We start from the raw sequence: 21,392 nt of genomic DNA, 5'->3' as shown, positions 1-21,392 counted from the left end.
GCTTCTATAATGGAAGTTTTTTAAGTTTTACGCGAGTCACTAGTGGTAGTGTCTTGAGCGTTCATACTCATAAAATGGACAACAAATATTTGTTTAAGTAGGGTGATCAACATCCTCAATTATCACGTTAAATTATCCCCTGAGTTTTGTTAAAAACCGAGGTGAAAAAGCTTTTTTTTTTACATTACAATGTTTATAAAAAACATTAAAACACAATATTACAACAAATTCAAATTATTAGAGAACAACAAATCCTTGCTGTTAGGAGTTATCTATTCCAAATATTGAAAACTGTTATATGGATATGCATGCATTCAACTTCTAAAGGATTTATCTGTTCCAACTATTAAAAAATGTTTTTCTGCACTTGCAATCCATCATAGAGAACTTTTTCAAGTTTTTTTATGTTCCAAGATTTTATTATCTTGAGCAAATGTGCATTCAAATGATTTCATTATTTTGATTATCAATGAAATATTTCCTTTCCTATTATTCTCTATTATTTCTTATTGATAACAAAGTTTTAAAGAATCACTAATGAACTAAGAAAAAAATGGGGAAAAAATTAGGTAAGAAAAAAAGGGAAGCTTGGAAGGTGCCAAGTGAGAAATCACTGAAAAAACTTTAAATGCAATAACAGGGATTCGAAGCCAGTTATTGCTATATCCCTTCGGTTTTCCCAAAAAAAAGAGAGGATAGGTAATCGGACACCAATTTGCCTTATACTCCACAAATTATTTGGTAAAAATCGATCATTTCGGTAACACTGCGAATTGTTTGTTCTTTGTTTTGAGTAGTTCCTTCATGTTTTGTTAATTTATTTGCTAGTGGTGATTTTTAGTAGAATAGTTACTTTTGATCACTTTGTTGGTAGTTATTGGTTATTTCAGGTATAAGGAAGAATCGCCGAAAAATGGGACGAGAACAGAAGAAAACAAAGCCAAAAATGCAAAGAAAGAAGCTGAAAAAGGGAAAAAGAGTGTTGTTGGGAGAAGGTAGAGGCTGATACGAGCGCCAGTGTCGTGGGACACGGCCGTGTCAGCTGATACATGGAAAAAGAGGCTTTTGAAGAGAAAATAGAGGCTGACACGGGCGCCAGTGTTGTGGGATACGACCGTGTCAGCTGATGCGGCAGAATTTGTTTTTTTAGCTGTTTCATTATTTCAAGTCTCATTAAGGGCGTTTTAGACTGTTTACATGAATGGAATGTAACCTAACACTACTTAGACCTAGTTTGAGAGTTTTGTGAAGCATCTTGGAACATATTGAAGAATTTTACAGTGAAGAAGAGGAGCTAACAAGGGTTTCGAAGAACAAAGATTTTCAACGGCAATCGCAATTGAAGATCAAAGACTTCCATAAGTTTTGTAATGTCTATCATCTTTATTTTCAGTTCTTCAAATATTACTATGAGTAGCTAAACCCCCCAATGCTAGGGGTGTCCCTGAATTGCCATTGTTATGAACCAAATTTCTATCAATTTATGTTATTCAAGTTTTAATGAGTTTATCTTTATTGTGCAAAGTTTATAATGCCTTTTCTATCGGACAAATAGTTTTCGGATTTACGGTTAAGGTTTAGGTCGGACAAACCACTCAACGCATTTTGCACAGTAATACTATGGTGAAATTGCTTAGGAATGAGAATTTAACCGTAGTAACCGTATAATTCTTGGTAAATTGTAGTTTATTGCTTGTGTTATCTTTATTGGCTAAGGAATTAGGATTAGAGATAAACATCAAAGGTTTTCAGTTAAGGAATTAAGGAAAACAACTCTTGAGATTCGGTAGTAGCTCATTATAACTATATTTCATAAATTGGGGAATCAAGTTCATTGCGAGGCAATTTAAACACCTAACCTAGCATGCCTTCTCATATTGTCAAGAATCGTTATTTTACTTTTGCTTTAATTTGTTATAATTTATATAATTTCTCTACAAACCAACAAACCCCATGAAATATTGTTCAATTTAATAATTATAAAACTTGTATTTCCTACGCTGTCCGCGAGTTCGATACTGGGTATAAACCACTATTTAAAACTACATCAGTGAAAAATAGTACACTTGCTAATTTTCTAATCAATAGGTTTATGATTGTTTAATGGATAAAACATGGTGCTCACTTATAGATATGTTACCTCAGTTTTTGAGAAAATTGAAGGAAAAGGTTGCTTTTAAAAAAAAGAATAATTAAGCATGACGCTCCCAGGATCTATACTCTCAGTTTTTAGCATGTTCGAGGTAAAAGTTTTGTCATAAAAAGTGTTATTTGTAGTAGTAACTAGCTTGGAAACTCTAGATAAGTGGAACAAAAGCAAAAAGAGAACATGAACTTCGAGACTCAGAGGAAGTCAAACATGCAAGACTAGTGTCGACAAACTAACTCGTATGAACTTGATCCAAGGCTGAAACAAAAACACTATCAAAGAAGAACGATAAAGAAAGCAAAATTACTCTTTTCAAATCATTATTAGCAGAAAAGATAAAAATGACGCTTCAAAAACTATTTATACCCTATTTAGATGTTGAGGAACGTACGATCCACCCCACACAATCAACACTTGAGATCTTCTTGGAAATAGTTTAATTTTAGTTATTTAGCTTTGTCACGGTTCAACATGCAATGGAAAACATTTTAAATGAGTAATTTTTATTTTAACTGTAATATTTTTTAATTATATTAAATACTGCATTTATAAATTTATTATATTTTTATATAATAAAAATTATATTATTTGAAGTTCTAGTGACAAGCTAAAAGAAAACAAAATTCATAGGTATAGTTTATGTTATTTGTAACACTAACATAGTATATTGTGACATTCATTGTAACTGTAGAAAAAGTTTAACCGTAATTAAAAGATATTGTGACATTCAATTTGGTGTCACATCACGCCCCCTTATAATTGATGCCAAATGTGGGTGTCACTCAAAGTCCAATAGACATTTACCTATAGAATATTGGCATTTAGTGACATTTCTAAGTGTCACCAAAAGTCAATTTTTTTGTAGTGTAGAAAGTCTAAGATCAAAGTTATTTTAAGAAAGAAAGTAATGTATCTACATATTGTTTTGTAAATGTGAGATATTGGATCGAACTCTAGTATGGTCGAAGGGTAGCTTCTTGGTTCGACAGGATTAAGCATGAAGTCGAAGATTGTTCACATGCTTGTGTCGAAGATGCTAGGGTTGTTAGCATGTTAAATTAGGTTTTAGTTTTTAAACCCTAATTTTTTAAGTTAGCTTGTTTATTAAGTTGGCTTGTGTAATGGGCCTTGTGGAAAAAGCCCATTAGTTAGTTTGTTAGGTTTTATTATAAATAGCATACCAGTCTCTCATCATTGCTAAGCTGCAAATCCTAATTTAGTGCGAGAGAGGTTATTTGCTATTCTTGTAAACTTGTAATCTTGTTTTAAAAGAAAGTAAAAGAATAGCAGTTATAACCAATTCTTGTGTTCTTCTTATCTTCCCTAATATTTTATTCTTGACATCGTTTTTCACAACAAATTGGTGCGGTGAGCGTGGAGAAGATGCCTTCAATAAAGTATGAGATTGAAAAGTTCACCGGAGTGAATGATTTCGGTTTGTGGCGCTTGAAGATGAAAGCCCTACTGGTTCAGCAGGGTTGCTTGGAAGCGTTGAAGGGAGAGGTAGCCATGAATGCAGAATTGACGGCAGCGGAGAAGACGAATATGATCGAGAAAGCACACAACGCAATTTTGTTGAGCCTTGGTGATAAGGTTCTCCGGCAGGTATCAAAATAGATGACGACATCAGGGTTATGGGTGAAACTTGAAAGTTTGTATATGATCAAGTCGCTGGTAAATCGACTCTACCTAAAGCAAGCTTTGTATTCATTCAAGATGATTGAAGACAAAGTGTTGGCTGAGCAGTTGGATATATTCAACAAGCTGATTCTTGATCTTGAAAATATTAATGTGAAGATCGATGATGAAGATCAAGCGCTGTTACTATTATGTTCTTTGCCTCGATCACATGCTCACTTCAATGAAACTCTCTTGTATGGAAGGGAGTCCCTGACGTTTGAAGAAGTTCAATCAGCCTTGTATTCCAAGGACTTCAATGAACGAAAGGAGCATAAACCTTCGACTGTTGATGAAGGTTTGGCCGTTAAAGGAAAATTCTTGCGAAAGGATGGTAAGTTCGACAAGAAGAAGGGCAAAAGTCAATCGAAGTCTTATAGTGGCGAAACATCTGGAATTCGATGCTATCATTCGATGCTATCCATAATTGATGATTATTCCAGGAAGTTATGGGTATTCATCCAGAAGACTAAGTATGAAATTTTTGAGAATTTCAAAAGTTGGAAGACTCTGGTAGAAAATCAGACTGGCATGAATGTCAAGAGGTTGAGAACCGATAATGGCCTTGAATTTTGCAATGAGGCGAACTCTAGTATGACCGAATGGTAGATTCTTGGTTCGACATGATTAAGCATGAAGTCGAAGGTTGTTCACATGCTTGTGTCAAAGATGCTAGGGCTGTTAGCATGTTAAATTAGGTTTTAGTGTTTAAACCCTAATTTATTAAGTCAGTTTGTTTATTAAGTTGACTTGTGTAATGAGCCTTGTGGAAAAAGCTCATTAGTCAGTATGTTAGGTTTTATTATAAATAACATACTAGTCTCTCATCATTGCTAAGCTGTAAATCCTAATTTAGGGTGAGAGAGGTTATTTGTTATTCTTGTAAACTTGTAATGTTGTTTTAAAAGAAAGTAAAAGAATAACAGTTATAAACAATTCTTGTGTTCTTCTTATCTTCTTTAATATTTTGTTTTTGACATCATTTTTCATAACAGTAAATATCAATAACAATGGTGAATTTGATTCGATAGAGTTTTTATAATTTTTTTAAAAAATTAGTGTTGTTTAATGATTGTAGAAGAGTATATTTATTTCTCTCTTATTGTTCTTTTGATGTCTTGATGTCGTTTTAAATTTCTTCTCTTTTAATAAAAAAATTCCATAAGCGGTAAGCCAGTGGTACTGAAAATAACGTCCAAACCATATAAGCATGCAGCATACGCCCGCGGCCGTCTTTTTCTTTTTTAAGAACCTTGGCCGTCTTCACTATTGCCTGCCATATCTTACTAATCTCATATTCTTTTATGAAATAAAAAATTATTTTCAGGGCATCAAATTGTTGTAAGAGTGATTATACTTTATAAAATATTAATTTAATTCTCACAACCTAGTCTAGATTTTGAACATACGCCTCTAAATAAAAATATAAGTCACCTCCTTATCCACTAGTCAATCTTTATTTACTAATATCATAATAAAACGGCTATTTTAAACGTAAATAATTAAGGAAAATCTGTTTAATTATTAATTAAAATAGTATAATATTTCATCACAAAATATATCAACTGGTAGAACGGTGGATTTTATATTTTAGTACACAATAACGCAAGTTCCTTGTTTTGCATATGAAATAAAATAATCATAGTAAGTGCTGGCTTAAACGATTCTGAATTCTGATATAATGAAATTGTGATAAGTATTATAAGAAAGTATGAGAAAAGTGGAAACAGTAAAGGGTTGAATGGACACGTTTATTTATTCTTTAAACAAGTGTTTATATCTATTGTATAAGGAAAAGAGAATATATAAATATTAGTTCCATCCAAAAGCAAACTTTTGTTTTACTCTAGGGTTTTCAATTCAAGGTCACCGCGTCTATAACGAATAACGATATGAGTTGGATCAAAGTCTCATTCAAATCGACGCAGCAATTTGGAAGCAAGTATATTTGCTGACAAATTGTTGATAGCTTCGCATACTTTTACCTAATCGGACTAATCCTAAAGTTTGCTAGGAGAATATTTTAAAATTTGTAAGCTTTTGTCGGTAGAGAGATATTGTCATTATAGGTTTTTTTAGTGGTTATGATTAAGGTTGAGAATATATCGGCTCGTTAATAAAAAATATCGTACTCAAATTTTTAAAAAATTGTATTTACTTAAATAAAAATTATCTAAACACTATTACACTTTCTTAATCTTTTGGTACCATGTCTCTAGTCCGATTAGGGTTTTGGAAATGAAGTAGATGAAACTTTGTTGACCGTTCGGTTTCTCATACACAATTAAATAAAGGTATAGAGATTCTCCTACTCTAGATCAAGATAGCACAAGTGGAATTGATAAGACATTCCTCATGGATGTGAATTGATAAGACATCCATGTGGGTAGTGTTAAGAAAAATCAATTCAAGTTAAATGGAATCGGTTGGCCTAGCGGTGGAGGCTTGGGTCTTGAGAGTGTGCTCCTCTCAAGGTCCTGAGTTCGAATCAACACATTTTTACCATTTATTGCAATGGTTCATCTATAATGACAAGACAACCCTTCCTGAAATGTTGTAAATCTATAATATAAAAAGATTAATGGTTGTGGAAAAGTCTAAAATACCCTTATTTAATTTTTTGTCACCACATTAAAATTATGATTTTTTTGTCTTTGTATCGTAAGTTCTTAATTTTATTAATAAAATAATACAACTCTTATATTTTATCAAACTTATCAAATCTCTCTCTCTATTCTCTATTTTTTTCTCTTTCATCACTCTCTCACTTCTTTCTTTCAAAATAATTCTATCAATCTATAATATAAGAAAATTAATGGTTGTGGAAAAGTCCAAAATACCCTTATTTGATTTTTCGCCACTACATTAAAATTGTGGTTTTTTGGTCTTTGTACCAAAAAGTTCTTAATTTAATTATTAAAATAATACAAATCTTATATTTTATCAAACTTATCAAACCTCTCTCTCTCTATTCTTTATTTTTTTCTCTTTCATCACTCTCTCACTTCTTTCTTCCAAAAAAATTCTATCAATCTATAATATAAGAAAATTGATGGTTGTAGAAAAGTCAAAAATACCCTTATTTGATTTTTTGCCACCACATTAAAATTGTGGTTTTTTGGTCTTTGTACCTTAAAGTTCTTAATTTTATTATTAAAATAATACAACTCTTATATTTTATCAAACCTCTCTCTATTTTCTATTTTTTTCTCTTTCATCACTTTCTCACTTCTTTCTTCCGAAGTATTTTTTTATAGATTTTTCCAGACTTCGGAAATGCACTTCGGAAATACACTGCCAAATGGATGGTTGTATACCTGGTCATGCACAACTCACCTAGCCCGGAAGCAGTCACCGCATCATTAAACCACTGCGCCTCTATTTAAAGAGACCAAAATTCTTCCGCGCGTGGTTCACCATTTTTAAAGTCGGCCTTCCTGTTACAACAAAAACAAAAAACATTGTTAATTAGACTGTTAAGAAAATGTGGAATAAAAAGCTAAATAAAAAACGGTTAAATAATAAATTCGGATAAATTATAAAAAATACCTCTCCCTCCCGGACACGTCGAGCGACGTGCTCGTGGTAGGAAATCAGCACGGACGTGTCCCTAGGCCCTCCTGGGTAGCCCTCCTACTCCTCCCCGTGTGGAGGATCAACATCAAGTATCTCCTCCTCCGCCTCTTGGTATCTCACCTCCTCCTCCTCCCGTACCTCCTACTGACGGGAAGAAGATACCTGAGCCAGCCGACTCCTCGATCCAGACGAGGAACCAGACTCATCTGTCTGGACGGGTGCTCATACTCCACCCTGTCCCATGCGTTGATGCAAGCTGCACCGCCCGCTCGCGTCTAGCCGACGTTGTCTGTGACTCTCTCCCTTGTCTAATTCTAGTTGGGTTGCCTGCCATTTTCCTGAAACAATTGAAATTCATAAGCGAACATGTTAGAAGGCTAAACAATCAACAAAATTAAAAAAAAACATTTGAGTCAACTTCGAAAGTGCATTCCCGAAACTGGTCAGGGAGGTGTTTTCGGAAATGCACTTCCGAAAACATCTGCGACACCATTTTTTGCAGAAAACCCAAAAGCTTGCCCTAAGTGCATCAAAACCTCAATTTTCCTATCTAAACAACACCAGTGACATGTAATAACTTAAATGAACTACACTATAACACCCCTAATATCAATTTTAATCTTAAATTGAAAGTTTAGAAAACTTACGGATTTGAGATGTTGTTGGAGGTGCTTTAGAAGTAGTTTAAAAGCCTTTGGAGTAGCCTTTGATGGTCTTTGAATTTGCCTTCGGTGGTTATGCAACTGGTTCAGACGAATTTTTGGATTTTTGAATGATTTAGGGTAAATGATTTTGGGGGAATGCTGTTTTGTTTAAACAGCAAAAACGCGCATTATTTCGGAAATGCATTTTCGAAATGTTGTTTTTGGAAATGTATTTCCGAAATATTTTTTTTTACGTAAAAAAAAGGTGATTTCGAAAATGTATTTCCGAAATCAGTTTTTTTTTCAACTTCGAAAATGCATTTCCGAAGTAAAGGGACAATGCCGAAATTTCGCTGAGGGTCACCAAAAAGATAGGGAAGTGGATAGGGAGGTGGATAAAGAAATTCTCTTTTTGAAATTTCAGGTGGTGTATGAGAGACTCATGTGGTACATTGAGAGATAAAAAAAAAATTATTTAATTTTATTTTACTTTGGTAAAAAAAAAGTTTTTTTCAATTTTTACGTTTCAATTTACAAAACGACGTAGCATTAGGACAATTATAAATCTACAGAAGTGGAGCAAACAGTATTGGGTTTAAGATCAAACAAAAAATCGCGTTTTCCAGTATCCAAACCCTAATCTCAAAGCGAGCAGTCCAAGGCTTCAGCAACCATGGGGCGTATGCACAGTAGAGGGTTCGTTACCGATCCCTTTTTCATTCTTCTTTTACCATCAATTTTATTCTTCCCTTTAACAACCACCATTTTTTGTTCATTATCGTTTCAATTTTTGGTTTCAGTAAGGGTATTTCATCATCTGCTTTGCCATACAAGAGAACAGCACCAAGCTGGCTAAAGATCACCTCACAAGATGTAAATCTCTCTAAAGTTTGCATTTTTTTTTGTAATTATTGTTTTATAATGTTTGTTATCGATTTTATGAACTTTAATAAAAATGTAATTTTTTTTACTTGATTGTTAGGTGGAAGAAACTATTTGCAAGTTTGCGAAAAAGGGTTTGACTCCTTCTCAGATTGGTGTCATTCTTCGTGATTCTCATGGAATTGCTCAGGTTAGGAGTATCACTGGAAGCAAAATCCTTCGCATCCTCAAAGCTCACGGTTTGTTCTTTTCTGTGTCTGCAATGAATTGTTATTGGAAATTCGGAATTTGTCATTTCAGAATATAGACATGTTTGGATTGATCAATTCTAACTTATTTAGTCTCATAATCACTTATGAGACTTATAATACCCGCGTTTTCTTTACTGGCTTAGTTTAGTCGGTTATACAAACATGACATATGTAGTAAATAAGTTTGTTTTTGGGATTGATTTTCAGGACTTGCACCTGAAATTCCAGAGGATTTGTACCATTTGATCAAGAAGGCAGTTTCAATTAGGAAGCATCTGGAGAGGAACAGGAAGGACAAGGACTCTAAGTTCAGGTTGATTCTTGTCGAGAGCAGAATCCATCGTCTTGCACGCTATTACAAGAAGACCAAGAAGCTCCCACCAGTCTGGAAGTAGTAAGTAACCTAATCTGGTTGTTATTCTTTCCAATACAGTTTAACCAACTTCATTGCTTTTCCGTTTACTATCCGAGTAGTTACTTGCTCACTTGCATGTCTAATATGGTGTAAGAGTGAGGAATGAGCAATACATTTAGTGTTATATTCTATTTGCACATTGGCATTACCTTTTGGATACCGATTCTATTATTTTTCTATAACTTTTATCGATAATTTCAAGTAGAGTAAAACAAACTTCCAGTGTTCAAATGATCCACAGCTATATTATCTTATACTTTTATCGATAATTTCAAGTAGAGTAAAACAAACTTCCAGTGTTCAAATGAACCACAGCTATATATGATATGTTCCATTTGATGCTTTGATGTAAGTTTATGTAGAAATCCTTTTGGGATTCTTTGCTTATTATACATTTATGTTTGCTTTGCCCACATCTGTTTTTTTTTTTGTTGTTGCCATAACTCGGGTCTATCTTGTTTTTAACGACTTGTCATGTTACTGTTGCAGCGAATCAACAACTGCCAGCACTCTGGTTGCTTAGAGGTTTCTTTTGAAGTATTGCGCTATTTTGCAGTCACAATTGGATTAGTTATTTTCTATCATGTGTAGTTTTTTTTTTTTTTTCATGTCTAGATAGGTGATGTGGCAACTTATTTTACCAAGATCAATGATCAGACTGGGAAAGACACTTGAACTAGTTATATCAATGTGTTGTTCCTTTTTAATTTATTGAAGAACTAGCTGTTGTCATTTGAAGACTTGGCTTACTTAAGTTTTTGGTTTAAATTTCAAGTTACATACCTTTGGTTTTGAACTATTTTACTACTATAGTTGAAGGATACATTTTATGTGGATGCTGAAGGGAAATGTCAATTTTATATTGGTGTTGAGCTATTGAATTTTAACTAAATAAAATAACAGTTGAACATTTGATTAAAAAAATATTTAAATATTGTGAATTCCTATAATATTGATTTGCTGCTCAATGAACTAAAACATTTCCTCCCAAAATTAAACTAGCTGATGCATCCAGTCACTGCCATATAATTTGCTAGTGTTTCTCTTTTGCTCCCCACTAGAAATTGTGTTTTTAAAGAAACTCCCAATTTTCATTTTACGTTGTCAATGCACGTTAGTTCTATTTATACTTGAGCTAATTATGTAAATATGAATTGCCACAGAAGGTTTTGCGCTGTGTTTTTAAGAATAGAAACAAATACACTCAAAGGAGAAACACTCTGAGTTACTATGTTATGGTCTTGTGAGATTATACTTAGAAGTTCGAGTTGGATCTAGCTACCTATAAACAATATATTCCGTTTTTCACTTGTGTAATAAGAAGGAACATTTATTACACCGCTAAAGTTATAATTCAAGCCAAAAATCATAAAATGGATTAATGTTAGTCTAGAGTTTCAATGAACTGCTGGATTAATGTTAGTCTAGAGTTTCAATGAACTGCTGAAGGATTCAAGACTTGAGACAATCTATTTTAAAACTAGATGAGGTTGTGGTTGATATATGACAATATAGCCAACTTGGTGGAGCATTGATTGAATTTTACAATAGCTTGTTCCTTGACGTTAGACTCTTCACCCAGTATAATTTACTACATAATAATACGATTTAATATTTCACTAACTATTTCAGTTAATGTATCCGTCTAATTGATCATTCCATTAATTTTTATAGTTAGCAGAACTATGACGTGAGTCGTGACATATTAGTTGATTTTGAGCACATGAAGCATGAAGCATCTCCAGCTCAAGCGTTAAGTAAAAGCTTATAACATGCAACATAAAATTTGATGATTTAACCATTCACATCCATCCTTTCAAATCTCAAAGAAATTAACTTCACCGAAGAATTCTGAAATCCTGTCAACTATAAGGTCGACCTTAGCAACTTCTTTCACACACTAGGTTTCCATGATGCACAATACAATATATCCAAAAGACTTCCAACTTAGACAACTTGCCTAAATTCAAAAGAATAGTTTAAGATAATAATGTACATTGAACTGATGTAGTGAAGAACATGAAATAGTACTACGTATTCCCACGCAAAATGTACAGGAATTTCTCGAGGCATAACATGCTTTTCTTTCATGAATCCACCAGGAAAGACATACACGGTGATTTCATTACCCAAGTCCCAACTTTCTGAACTTTCAACTTGCTGGCTGTCTAAATTATGGGATTCTGAGCTTTCTGGGACAGGACTGATCTCACTTTCGGAAGATGGATTTTCCGATCCTCCCCTATCATCCTTATCCCTATCATCCTTAGGTGACTTGTCAGAGTCATCACCATCATTCTCTTTGCTAGGACTTCCTCCAATATCACCTTTAGGAATACTGTGAACCAAATCTGGCCGAGCCTCCACCCCAACTCGTCTAAGGTGCAGCTATCATGACAATAAACAATAGTTAAAAAACATAAATCCCCCGAGCACAATCAATTCCAAATATAAAAATGGATACCTGAAGATGTAAGTTGACTTCATCTGGTCGTGAAAGGAAAGGAAAATCTCCACCTGTTTTCAAAGACGCGAGCCTTGCCTCAGGATATCTTTCGCTCAATTGTTCTCTAAGTTGTAGAGGAATTGCGCAGTAGTCATTAGTCTTCACGAAAACATGCAACACAATTGGACTTATAAGCGATGAAAGTGGATTTATAAATATCTCACATCGTACTATTTATTGTGTCATAATAAAATGGATAACTAGAAAACAGTCATACATAATAATTATAACACTAGACATTTTCACGACGAAGTCACAGGCAAAAAAAATATGTTTTATGGTGAATTTCAGAAACAGCTGCTAATAGAATGCAATATATCATCAGTTAGAGGAGGTATATAAAGAAAACAGAGCTTGTATTGTCCGCGAAGGCAATAAGGCAACAAATCAATCTAGAAACAGAATAGCTAAGATTGAAATGGTATCATGTAAAAAAGAAATTACTTTCATAAGGAGTGGATCTGCATGATAGAGAAATAAGCAAGTTTATACTAAAGTGACATACATCCATTATAGTGATAAATGAATCTGAAAGAAGAAGGGGTCCCACTGAAGCATCATCTGTTGTCAGCGACATTCTGGAAGCCAAGTCTTCTCTAGAGAGGGTTTCTACCTGAATAGGCCACATATTACATAACCATGTAGATCAATCAAGTTATTTAAGACAAATAAAAGTCTGTCACATACAGAATAAGGAAATGCATGTTAAAGAAATGCACTTGTGTATCATATGTAAACTCTTTTTATTGTCTCGAAGCATGAAAACTAGTAGCATACAAAAATGCCTCAGTGGCAGACTATTAATAAGGCATGGGATTATGCAAGACAATGAGTACCTGAGAAACAACAAAGTCAACTGAATCCGCAATAAATGGTTCATGGGGACCATCACGAATTCCTGTTAAGACATACCGCTTCAACAAAAATGAAGGAGTCCAACCAACACTGTAAATGCAACAGTAAAACTGGACTAATTAACAGTTCGAGGACATAGCAGATCTAATGAAGAGCTATCAGGATAAATAATGAGAAATTCTCAAGCAAACTGGATTATACAGATTTCTTTTTGTACATTTTTCTAAGTGGACGGCATATTGTCTCATTTCAAGGTAAGGCATGCTATATGTATCATCACAGACTCACAAACAATAGTAATTATGGATGTGCAGAAAAATCCGACATTTTAATTAGGCATATTGCCTCGTAGAGTCAATGGAATATTTAAAAGTGATTTGCCTTCTGCCACATAAATAAATCCATCATTTAACTATATCATTGTAATTACCTTGTGATTAATGTGGTTGTGCCTATAACAATATCTTTACAATGCATAAAATCTTATTTTTGTAAGGAATGTAAGCATTTGTTCACAAGAAGCCACCGGAATGCATAAGTTTATCTTTCATAATGGAAATGACACAACCACCAACAATTTTCTCATTTCTAGTCTATATTTCTATCCTTACTCTACAACAGAATTTGAGACAAGTACATTGGTGCCCATGGCATTGCAGCAGAGAAACTTTGTGTCTCCAAAAATGAATTTGATAAAACCAATGACCGAACTCGTCTTGGACGATGCTGAGCAAAGAGTTGTGCCAAGAAACCACCCAGTGATGTTCCATAAAGATGTATCTGTGACAGGTTAAACCAGTTTACTAAATTTTTCTTGAGTTGTTGGACTTGAACTCATGTCACCAAAACAATTTGTAACAATATTTTACAGACAGATATTTGGACTTTGTGCATAAAGCAAGAAGAAAGTTTGTTGTTAAAGCAATTAAAATTATGTATGGTTAGCTAACTTTCATTCTGTTAGAAATAATTCCAACCATTCATAGAATTAACTTGCAAAAGAGATTAACCATTTAATATATTAGTTTAGTAATGAAATATGAAATTGAAGGACCAGAACTCAAGTCTTAACAAATAAAACACATTTCCAGAAATCACTGAAACACTTGCAGTAGCCTACTTTATTTGGACTTCTATAAAAAAAATCTAATACCTTAAATAAAAATCATGCTATAAATTTAACTGACTAGTAGCTCAAATAACAAGTAAAGCTTTAAATAAAGTAGGCTATCAGCAATTTAGTAGGATGGCGATATTTTTAGGTTCACATGCTGAATCTTGAAATATATAATACAACATGACTTGGCTTAAAAATTCAGAGAGAGAGAACATGTCAATTATATTTATTATAAGAAGCTCATTTGTAAAAGCAATTTTAAGTAGCGGAAGAGAAACTCTTAAGACTCAGTGTACAATTCCATACTCGGGCTAACCCTCCAAGACTGTTACTTGATTAAGGTTAGACATTCACTTGGGCTTGGGTTGTTTGGACAATTCAACCTCTATAGCATGATGAGAAATCTTTAAAATGTCAAGGAGTCAGTTCCTCCACAGGGCGAAGGTGTTATATAGACATCCCACTCAATATCCAAAGATATATAACATGTTAAAGCTCCTCGCAAAATCATAAAAGTGCCCAGGAAAAATATCTTTTCCGCTAATATTTAAACATCAGAGGATGCACAAAACTGAAAAATTGTTAAAAGCTCAAGGGAAGTTTAAATAAATCTTTATACTAGCTGCAAACTAGAAATAAAGAGATTTTTCATTAAATGAAATGCTCAATTTGTTCAACAAAAAGAGTACTGATATAAGTGTTTGATACCATATCAAGCACAGTGGTCAAAAAGCAAACAATTTGTATATATTTAGTAAGAATCTACACATGAAAGACAATAGAGAATGCTAAGTATCAGTTTGATAAGTAAACAATTAGCAGTACAATGCACAATGGAAGTTTAAAAAGATCATACATGGTGTACATCAATAGCATCCAAAAACTTTTCAAACGCTTGAATCCACTCGGCGTGATGCCATACACGAGGTATATCTACAGATATGACACGGTAGCCCTGCATTTAATGAACAATTTAGAAACTCCTAGAATCACACTGCAATGTTAATCATTGAAAGCATACACAACCATACAACCAACAAATAAATCGAACTCTAGCTAACCCGCGTATCCGACAACAATATTTTGCCGCGCAGTGCGATGTATACCTTCATGGATAATGACATAATCTGTTTATAGTATACATCAGCAGTTCCAGCAGTTCCAGGAAGACATATAAGTGGAGGTACAGCTTTTGGACCAAAATCATAATAACGCCACTGCTTTGTTCCAATCTACACAAAATCATCAAACAAAACAAGAATTAACCTAAAGAATAAACCCTATCCCCAAATCCTAAAACCAGAAAAACGATGCAATCAACATAGAACACAAATTGAGCTGGATCTGATTATGTAAGAATGCATAAACAGTAGTAAATTGTGGAAAAATGAAAGAATTAGGAAAAGGAGAAAAACGTACAGGGATTTTGTGAAGAGGAACTTGGGATTTGAAATGAACGTAATCACCGGGCGCCGAAAAGACGCCTTTCATGGTTGATTCGCAGTGGTACGTGATGTTGTTCTTCAAGTTTGTTATGCCATCGATTTCATCACCGATCGTTTTGAATTGTAGCGATTCAGCACACAATTGCAAGACGATGATGTGAATAATGATTTAATCATAACATTTTATTTCATCTCATCCAATCACATGAAATTAAACGCGGTTCTTTTGTTTACGGTTATTATCCCACTTACGGCGCACAGCTATGTTTTACACTCGTTATTTATTTAGTTGAATAATATTCAATGTTATAATTTTTATTATTTTACATTATTTTTTAAAAAACAAAATGAGAATTTCTTATTAAACGCTTTGGATATCTCAAGTACCACTAAATTGACAAAATTGTCTTTTTAATTTTGTAGATATACCTCTCGAAGTACTTTTTTACATTTGCGTGAAAATATTCTGTAGATGCATATACGGAACACACTGTAGGTCACCTGCGGAATAAATCCAAAATCAGCAAAACAACGGAAAATGAAACATTTATTGATTAAAATCGGCATTACATCAAAATTTTGATTAGAAAATTAAATATACATCTAAGAAATTAAAACAGTCAAAACAATTTCTTATGTTCCATGCATCATTTGAATGACATCAATATTGTTTTCCACTTCACCCCACCAACATTCCGTTTCTCCGGTCTCAAGTGAGGTCCAAAGAATGTGCCAAAATTTCATCTCGATCGGGGGTTTGAGAGGAGAAAAAACAACATGCTCGTCCATTTTGAAAATAATTTGTTCTGGAGCGGGTCGCTCGGAAGATGACCGCGGCCATGATAATGGCCTAGGAGATGCCATGAACTAATTCTCATGAGAAATTTTTGTGTTTGTGTGCAATACACCACTAGAAATCCAAACATTTATAGAAAACCTTGGTGCATATGGATCACACATTTTTTGTCAAAAAATATTCCGTAGGTATATCCACAGAAGCATCTTAGATATTTTACTTCCGTACGGGTACCTATGAAAAAAACCCATAATTTTCTAAATTAGAGCCTTCTGTATATACATCTACGAAAGTTTCCCGCTATTTTTTAACACATAAAGACATAAACTAATACTTGACAAAAAAATGATTATATTGCAATGTTAAGGAGTGCATATATTACACTTTGAATCTATTAATTTAATTATAATGATTTAGTTAAAAATAATATTAATAAAATTTTATTATGAGTAACACTTTAAACACATGACCCTTGAAAAATATTTAATAATGCATTTGTGTTCAATTTGCAACATAACATATATCTAAATAGTTTATTATTAATATTTTTATAGCCCAACTCTATAAAATATGAGTTCCCATTTTTTTATGAGGTCTTGAACTAGTGCTGTTAAAATAGACTACCCGATTTTAAATAGGCTGGTCCATGCTAGGGATGGTAAGTAGACCCAAACTCGCAGGGTCCACCCGCACCCGAGCCAACGGGTGAAAATTTAAGTTGACTGAGTTTGGGTTCGGGTGCCACCCGATATTTCGGGTTTGCGTTTGGGTAGTGTGAAACTCGCACCCGAAACCCGAAATCACACCCGCTTATATATATATATATATATATATATATATATATATATATATATATATATATATATATATATATATATATATATATATATATATATATATATATATATATATAGAGGAGGGATCAAATTACACCCGAAGAGTTACACCACGAGTTACACTCGTTCAATAACTACATCTCGAATTAATATTTTTTAAATTCAACCGTTGGATTGAAACATAATATCATATAGATCATACCTATAAAGTTTGAGCTTAATCTATAATGATTTACTATGTCATTGAATTACATTAAAATTAACGTTATATGAAAGCTCATTTTGACGTTAATCTTTGGATATCTTGATGATATAGTAAATCATTATAGATTAAGCTCAAACTTTATAGGTATGATCTATATGATATTATGTTTCAATCCAACAGTTGAATTTAAAAAATATTAATTCGAGATGTAGTTATTGAACGAGTGTAACTCGTGGTGTAACTCTTCGGGTGTAATTTGATCCCTCCTATATATATATATATATATATATATATATATATATATATATATATATATATATATATATATATATATATATATATATATATATATATATATATATATATATATATATATATATATATATATATATATATATATATATATATATATATATAGGGGACGACTCAAGTGAGAACACTTGGTTATTATGAGAAATGAGAACAATGAATCACGACCATTAAATTTGATTTTAATGGACTGGATTGGTTTCTCTTTCTAAGATCCAGTCCATTAAATATTAAGGATCTTAGAAAGAGAAACCAATCCAGTCCATTAAAATCAAATTTAATGGTCGTGATTCATTGTTCTCATTTCTCATAATAACCAAGTGTTCTCACTTGAGTCGTCCCCATATATTATGGAAAGTTGTAGGAAAAATGTATTTTGTGTATTTTGTTACGGGTTCGGGTTTGGGTGAATAAACCCGAAACCCAGTGGGTGTGGGTGTTCTTTTGCCACCCGAACAATATTTGGATTTGGGTCTGGGTTCGGGTTTGGGTAGTGTGAACTCGCACCCGACATGACCCGTTGCCATCCCTAGTCATATATAAAATTACGATTTCTAAATAATTTATATAAATTACAATTAAAATGTAAAACAACACATTAACTTAAATTTGTACAAAAAAACACATTAACTTAATTACAACTATTCAAAATACATCCGAAATTATCCAATGTAGCACACAAAATTAAATAACTTGTTCCAATAAATTTTAAGATATAAATATTCATGACATTTATAATTTTATAATAATCATAACGACAAATTGCTATAAAAATTTATAACAATTATAATTAGATTGATGTGATATTATTTTATAGCAAATTGTTATATATATGATTTGTACTAACTCTATCCTACCATAAAATTTACATCAAAACATTTTAAATCTAATTTCAACCTTATTTTTAATTAGAATACATCATGGTGTCTTTTCTATACTATCTACATAATTATATTAGGATGAAACCTTTTAGTTTGAAATTAAGTCAAACCATCAACTTTTGTTTGATATTTAAACATTTATAATACAAAAAAATTAAAATACATAATACGCAAATTGTTTATAGCATGCCTTTATGAATTAGGAAAGGATAATTTCTAGTTATATTAAAAAATTTAATTTTTTTCGGGATGACGGGCTACCCATGGCCCATACGGGCCGACCCATATTTTTTAGGTTTTTTTTGGGCTGGGCTTTAAAATGCCCGAATATAAATGAACTCGAAAAAAAGGCTCAAACCCTAACTATTCTCGGACCTGATAGGCCGGCCCATGGACTTCAGCCCATTTTGACAGTTCTACCATGGACTATGAGCCTGCTTGCACTGGCCCAGGGCGGACCTTGTGGTTGTAGTTAGTATTAAGCTACCGTCAATGGCTTATATTGTAAAGTTAACAATTTTTTCTAACCTAATTAATTACTATTTTTATTTTATTAATGTGTTTTTATTAGTTATTTTTTATTAATAATAATTTTTTTCTAATTTAACTAATTTTTATTTATTATAAATTTTAGAGGTTAAAAGTAGTGCACTTTGTAAACTAGTTTTACACCATCATATATAATTATAACATTCAATGTCATATCGATTTTTTAAAATAAAAAATGTGATTGGGTGGGATACACGTTTGTGATTGGTTGATAGTGTAAAAGTACTTTACACGATTAGTACATACTTTTTTTCTCTAAATTTTAATCATTTATTTATTTTAAGTTTTTGAAGTTACCTCTATTTATAATATTCATTTATTAATATTTAATTAATTTATTATTTATTTAATTTATTTATTATTTATTTAAATTATAAGAAAAATAATTTTTTTTGAAACGGCTATAAAATATATTATAAAAGCTAGTATTGTTTAAAATTTAGTATAATTTCATCAAAAACATTTTTTTTTCCTTAATAAGCATCATAATAACTACAAATTAATAGTGCTAAAATATTGGAAGAACAGATTTCCGCTGTCATACTAGGTTGAAAAACTTAAACCATATAGTACTTCCCAAACAGATTCCCGCTGTCACAAATAATAGGTTAAAATATAGAAAAACAGTACCTATTAACGAATAAGTCATATACTTCGCTGTTCTCCCTGAAAAAATTGTTTGTCGTTAGGGTTTTAATACAATTTACTCGATCGAATAAATTTGTGGTTAACCTAAACTATGTACTATATATATATACATATATACTTTCTCTTCATCTCACTCCTTGGTGTCGTGGTTGCAGGAAAAGAAAAGATGGAAAAATCAGTGTCAGCGGTCACTGACAAAAAGGTTAGCATATTTTTACCTCATGATCTAGTGCTCTTCATTCTCTCAAAACTTCCTATACGTGAATTAAAGCGATTTCAATGCGTATGCAAATCATGGTGCGGCTTGTTCAAAAACCCTCACTTTATTAACATGCATACTAACCATCATACACGTTATAACCATTCTTGTGATGGTGATACATTTTTAGTCCTACACAAGTCGCTACATGAGGAATATGGTGAGAGTTTGCGTTGCGAGTTTTATTGGTTCTCGAGTGACAAGTTTGAGAATTGGGTCAAATTAGATTGGCCGTCTCAATTTCAAAACGATGATTGTAATATTTATATTGTGGGTTCGGTTAGTATTAATGGCATTCTTTGTCTGAAACAAAGACTTAAGACTCGGCAGCTTGTATTGTGGAATCCAACTACCACTGAATCTAAGGTCATTCCTCCTAGTCCACTTGAAAACAGACCATCTAATAGGTCTCCTTGGGTGTTTCTTCACGGATTTGGTTATGATCATGTTTGTGACGACTATAAAATTATTCAAATGATAGATTTTTTTCCGAAGGTGGAGGATAATGTCCGAGGTGAAAATGGAGATTTGATATGGGAAGATAAATCTTATGATCCATTGTGGGAGATATATAGTCTTAAAACTAACTCTTGGAAGAAACTAGATTTTGATATGCGCAATTGTTATCATTATTCTATAGTAAAAGCTATGGGAGTGTACACTGATGGATTGTTTCATTGGTGGGCTAAATCTGAAACAAAAAATATTGGAGAAAATTTGCTGTCATTTGACTTTAGCACTGAGATGTTGATTAAAACACCCATGCCCACTGACATTGATCACCGTTATGCGGTGAGAAACTTGGTGAACTTAGATGGATCCATTGCTTTGATTTCAAATTATCCAGAGGCGGCGGCTTTTGACATATCAATTTTGGGTAAAATTGGTGTGAGAGAATCGTGGATCAAGATTATTGATGGGAGCTTACCTTTTGTTGGGTACCCCATCGGAGTTGGGAAGAGTAACAATGTTGTCATCTCGAACGAAGATGGTGAGGAAGTAATTTTGATTAGTCACGAATCAGTTTGGGTTGATTTGAGTACTCCATTGTTTGGGAAGCTTCATGTAAACGGAGACAAACTTGGTAGTTGTCAGATGGGAAGGTACAAGAAAAGTTTTGATCCTATTGGAACAATAAATAGCTAATTCTCCCAAAGAGGTATGTAATTGGATATTAGGATTTATAATTTCTATTACAATTGATAGGATTGATTCCAATTTTGTTTGAGCTTATGTGTTCTTTCTCTAGGTAAACCAACTTCTCTCACTAAATAATTTCGGTGGTTTTTTTTTTATGCTGAATTGCAGTTTACTTTTGAAGATGTGTTTAACATATCAAGAGTTGTTAAGAAGCCGCCGGTCTTTGGATTATGCATGCGTTGAAGATGACCT

At 32.9% G+C, this 21,392-nt stretch overlaps 3 protein-coding genes across 4 annotated transcripts; 2 read left to right on the top strand and 1 right to left on the bottom strand.

Annotated features, from left to right (window-relative positions):
• Positions 1-8,610: 8,610 nt before the first annotated feature.
• On the top strand, positions 8,611-10,372 carry LOC131637317 (small ribosomal subunit protein uS15). The gene is made up of 5 exons (XM_058907910.1): positions 8,611-8,742; positions 8,847-8,919; positions 9,029-9,167; positions 9,387-9,573; positions 10,084-10,372. The coding sequence occupies exons 1-5, from the start codon at positions 8,720-8,722 to the stop codon at positions 10,115-10,117; spliced, it is 456 nt and encodes a 151-aa protein (XP_058763893.1). The 5' UTR covers positions 8,611-8,719; the 3' UTR covers positions 10,118-10,372.
• Positions 10,373-11,379: 1,007 nt separating this feature from the next.
• LOC131637306 (uncharacterized) lies at positions 11,380-15,751 on the bottom strand. Of its 2 annotated transcripts, none has more exons than XM_058907893.1 (8): positions 15,492-15,751; positions 15,134-15,304; positions 14,929-15,027; positions 13,593-13,735; positions 12,937-13,045; positions 12,606-12,713; positions 12,059-12,199; positions 11,380-11,982 (listed from the first exon to the last, which is right to left on the bottom strand). In XM_058907893.1, exons 1-8 carry the CDS (start codon positions 15,561-15,563, stop codon positions 11,542-11,544), a joined length of 1,284 nt encoding a protein of 427 aa, XP_058763876.1. In that variant the 5' UTR covers positions 15,564-15,751; the 3' UTR covers positions 11,380-11,541. The 2 variants fall into 2 exon arrangements, with proteins under 2 accessions (XP_058763876.1, XP_058763885.1); XM_058907902.1 differs by having other exon boundaries at positions 15,179-15,304; positions 15,492-15,749.
• Positions 15,752-19,907: 4,156 nt separating this feature from the next.
• On the top strand, positions 19,908-21,146 carry LOC131605805 (F-box protein CPR1-like). The gene has a single exon (XM_058878118.1). It carries the CDS (start codon positions 19,908-19,910, stop codon positions 21,144-21,146), a length of 1,239 nt encoding a protein of 412 aa, XP_058734101.1.
• Positions 21,147-21,392: the final 246 nt, after the last annotated feature.

This window comes from Vicia villosa, linkage group LG1 (assembly GCF_029867415.1).
Source record: "Vicia villosa cultivar HV-30 ecotype Madison, WI linkage group LG1, Vvil1.0, whole genome shotgun sequence".
NCBI classification, from domain to species: domain Eukaryota; kingdom Viridiplantae; phylum Streptophyta; class Magnoliopsida; order Fabales; family Fabaceae; genus Vicia; species Vicia villosa.
Note: the sequence above shows the minus strand (reverse complement) of the source record. Positions and strands in the feature narration are given on the sequence as shown.

Bases quoted from the DNA above. Each gene is read 5' to 3' on its own strand.
- LOC131637306 (XM_058907893.1), bottom strand. From the start codon at position 15,563: ATGAAAGGCGTCTTTTCGGCGCCCGGTGATTACGTTCATTTCAAATCC. The intron at 15,305-15,491 runs GTACGTTTTTCT...GATTTTGTGTAG, and splicing joins TTCCTCTTCACAAAATCCCT to ATTGGAACAAAGCAGTGGCG. The intron at 13,046-13,592 runs GTACTTGTCTCA...TTGCATTTACAG, and splicing joins GCAATGCCATGGGCACCAAT to TGTTGGTTGGACTCCTTCAT.
- LOC131637317 (XM_058907910.1), top strand. From the start codon at position 8,720: ATGGGGCGTATGCACAGTAGAGG. The intron at 8,743-8,846 runs GTTCGTTACCGA...TTTTGGTTTCAG, and splicing joins GGGCGTATGCACAGTAGAGG to TAAGGGTATTTCATCATCTG. The intron at 9,574-10,083 runs GTAAGTAACCTA...TTACTGTTGCAG, and splicing joins CTCCCACCAGTCTGGAAGTA to CGAATCAACAACTGCCAGCA.
- LOC131605805 (XM_058878118.1), top strand. From the start codon at position 19,908: ATGGAAAAATCAGTGTCAGCGGTCACTGACAAAAAGGTTAGCATATTT.